This window comes from Arachis duranensis, chromosome 1 (assembly GCF_000817695.3).
Source record: "Arachis duranensis cultivar V14167 chromosome 1, aradu.V14167.gnm2.J7QH, whole genome shotgun sequence".
Lineage (NCBI taxonomy): Eukaryota > Viridiplantae > Streptophyta > Magnoliopsida > Fabales > Fabaceae > Arachis > Arachis duranensis.
The window spans coordinates 58,631,060-58,633,294 of record NC_029772.3 but is presented as its reverse complement, the minus strand read 5'-3'; the positions used below and the strand labels follow the sequence as shown (position 1 = coordinate 58,633,294).

Here is a 2,235-nt window from a genome sequence, read left to right as displayed (position 1 = left end):
GAGAGAGAGAGAGAGAGAGAGAGAGAGAGAGAGAGAGAGAGCAAACCAATAAAGCAGAGGAGCCTCTTGGGTTAAGTCTTGACCACTAGCTGATACCCAATAGAACCCAACAACCCACCAAATAAAGGAAAACATTGTGTTGGCTGATTCCAAATGCTTTGCCATGCTGCTTGGGGAGAAAACAAGAGGGTAAACATGAAAATGCATACAGAGAAAAAGAAAACTGATAAATAAACCATAAACTCTTACTCAATGATACTGATTTCAGAAATTACCACAGTACACTTTTTAACCATCAAAACCATGTTTCTACACACAAGGTTAGAAATTAAGAGAGAAATGCATCATGTTAATAAGTGGTGACACAAGTTATTAATCTTAATAGTGGCAGCATACAACTTATTTTAAAATTAAATCAGGGAGATAAGGCACTTGTCTAATATAATCTTTTATTACAAATTCAAATTAAAAAAATATGATTTAAACTTGGTCATTTTGGTTCAAAAGTGTTTCTTCACTATCAATATATCACTTATACGTGTGCTTTGAGAAATTGAACAATATAACTATCATCTCTCTCTCTATAAAGCATTTAATATATTTTGAACTGATGAGAAGATTGTTTCCCAAAGCAATTCAGTCAAACATTGAGCATATCATGAAACTCCCATCAGTCCGTTGCAGTTTCATCACCTTGTAAGCCCATATAAAACATATACTGGGTTTCTTAAGACTAAAAGATGGAAATAAACACATTTTTGGTAACAATTTATGTGAGGAAAATTCATCGCTTTTCAGCTTTTCGTCAAAAGCTATCACAATTAAAAGTTTGATTATAACCTATTCTGATTCTAAATAAGCTAAACCTACAGTTATTAAAGCCTTTGATTATAGCTGTTTAAAGAAAAAGGAAAAGGTTAATCCAGACACACACTTAGTAGAATCCGAATCCTAATTATAAGGCTCCATCACTCAAAGCAGCATGAATTCACACCAGGCATCAATTTATTCTACTGACCTAATGTTTATTATCATAACAAATTAACAACAATCAGAATTACAACATAAATTTCAATTCAAAATCAGTCCATCATCCATAAACCACTATAAAACTCAAGCTACAGCTTCACCTATATAACATTCAACAATAAAAATTTTAAAAATAAGAAAAGAAAGAAAGGTTACCTTGTGCCGTCCTCATCGAATTGAGCCAATGTCAAATAGTGTCCAGAACCTTCCATGGAACCGGAGCTTAAATCTCCACTTCCCCCGACGCCAACTCCATCAACACCTTGAACGACGTCGCTCGTGCTCTGCTGCTGCTGCTCCGTCCTCCTCCTCCTCCTCCGATACTCAACGCACACGCACGCCACGTGGACAATGCACTGCGCCGCGTACCCTAAGATCCACAACCTCAGCGGCGCGTTTGGCGACTCGTTCCGGCTCAGGACTAGCACAGCGACGCCTGCCACCACGAACGCGAAGTTCCAGAGGACGTCGAGCACCACCACCGGCTTCGAGTACGCCCAATCGCTCTGCCGCTCCTCCAGCTGCGCCGCCGCCGTCTCCCTCACCACCATCGACGGCTCCCGCATCGACCTACGCCCGCTCCCCTGCCGGAGAAACCGCGCAGCCTGGCGGAGGCTCTGCCGCCGAACGAATCTGCGGCCGGAGTTCGATTCGCCTCCACCACCGCCGCCGTTAGAGTTCGCGATTAGCGGCGTTTGATCGACGGTGAAGTCGTCGGGGGAACGGTTCGACGACGGTGTCGCCGCCATGCGTTCGTTGCGTTTCTTCTGCTGTGATTCCCGGAATAGGTGACTCGGTGAGTCGACTCAGAACGTGTGAAATTGCTCTGTGGTAGTGTTACAGAGAAGAGACAAAGAATCGATAAATTTGAAAGAAAATTGTTTGTGAGTGATGCCTGAAAACGGAAATTGAGGTATTGAAGCGTCTTTTGGTGGTAGTGATGCCTCTATCCGGTGCCGTTTTAATGTTTATTTTCGTGATTTAGTTAATTGGTGTTTATCTTTTTCATTTTCTTTTTCCATTTTTTTTCTATTTTTATTTTCTTCGCGCTAAGAACAGTTGGTACTTGGTAGCCTGGCAGGTCCAATATCAATTATTACCAAATGTTACAATGAGCATTTCTAAACTAAGTATTTCATGAACTTTCACGAGATACAGATGTCGTCGTGGCATTGATTTCCAATAGATAGATAACGATGATATCGA

The 2,235-nt window shown here is 41.4% G+C and overlaps 1 protein-coding gene across 1 annotated transcript in view; it reads right to left on the bottom strand.

Moving 5' to 3' along the window:
- The window catches only part of LOC107489867 (E3 ubiquitin-protein ligase At1g12760), a gene marked incomplete in the record, with an annotated part of 4,210 nt that extends 2,112 nt beyond the window's left edge, over positions 1–2,098 (bottom strand). Inside the window, 2 exon segments of the mRNA XM_052252474.1 lie at positions 47–166; positions 1,186–2,098. Coding sequence (XP_052108434.1) covers positions 47–166; positions 1,186–1,778 — 713 coding nt within the window.
- Positions 2,099–2,235: the final 137 nt, after the last annotated feature.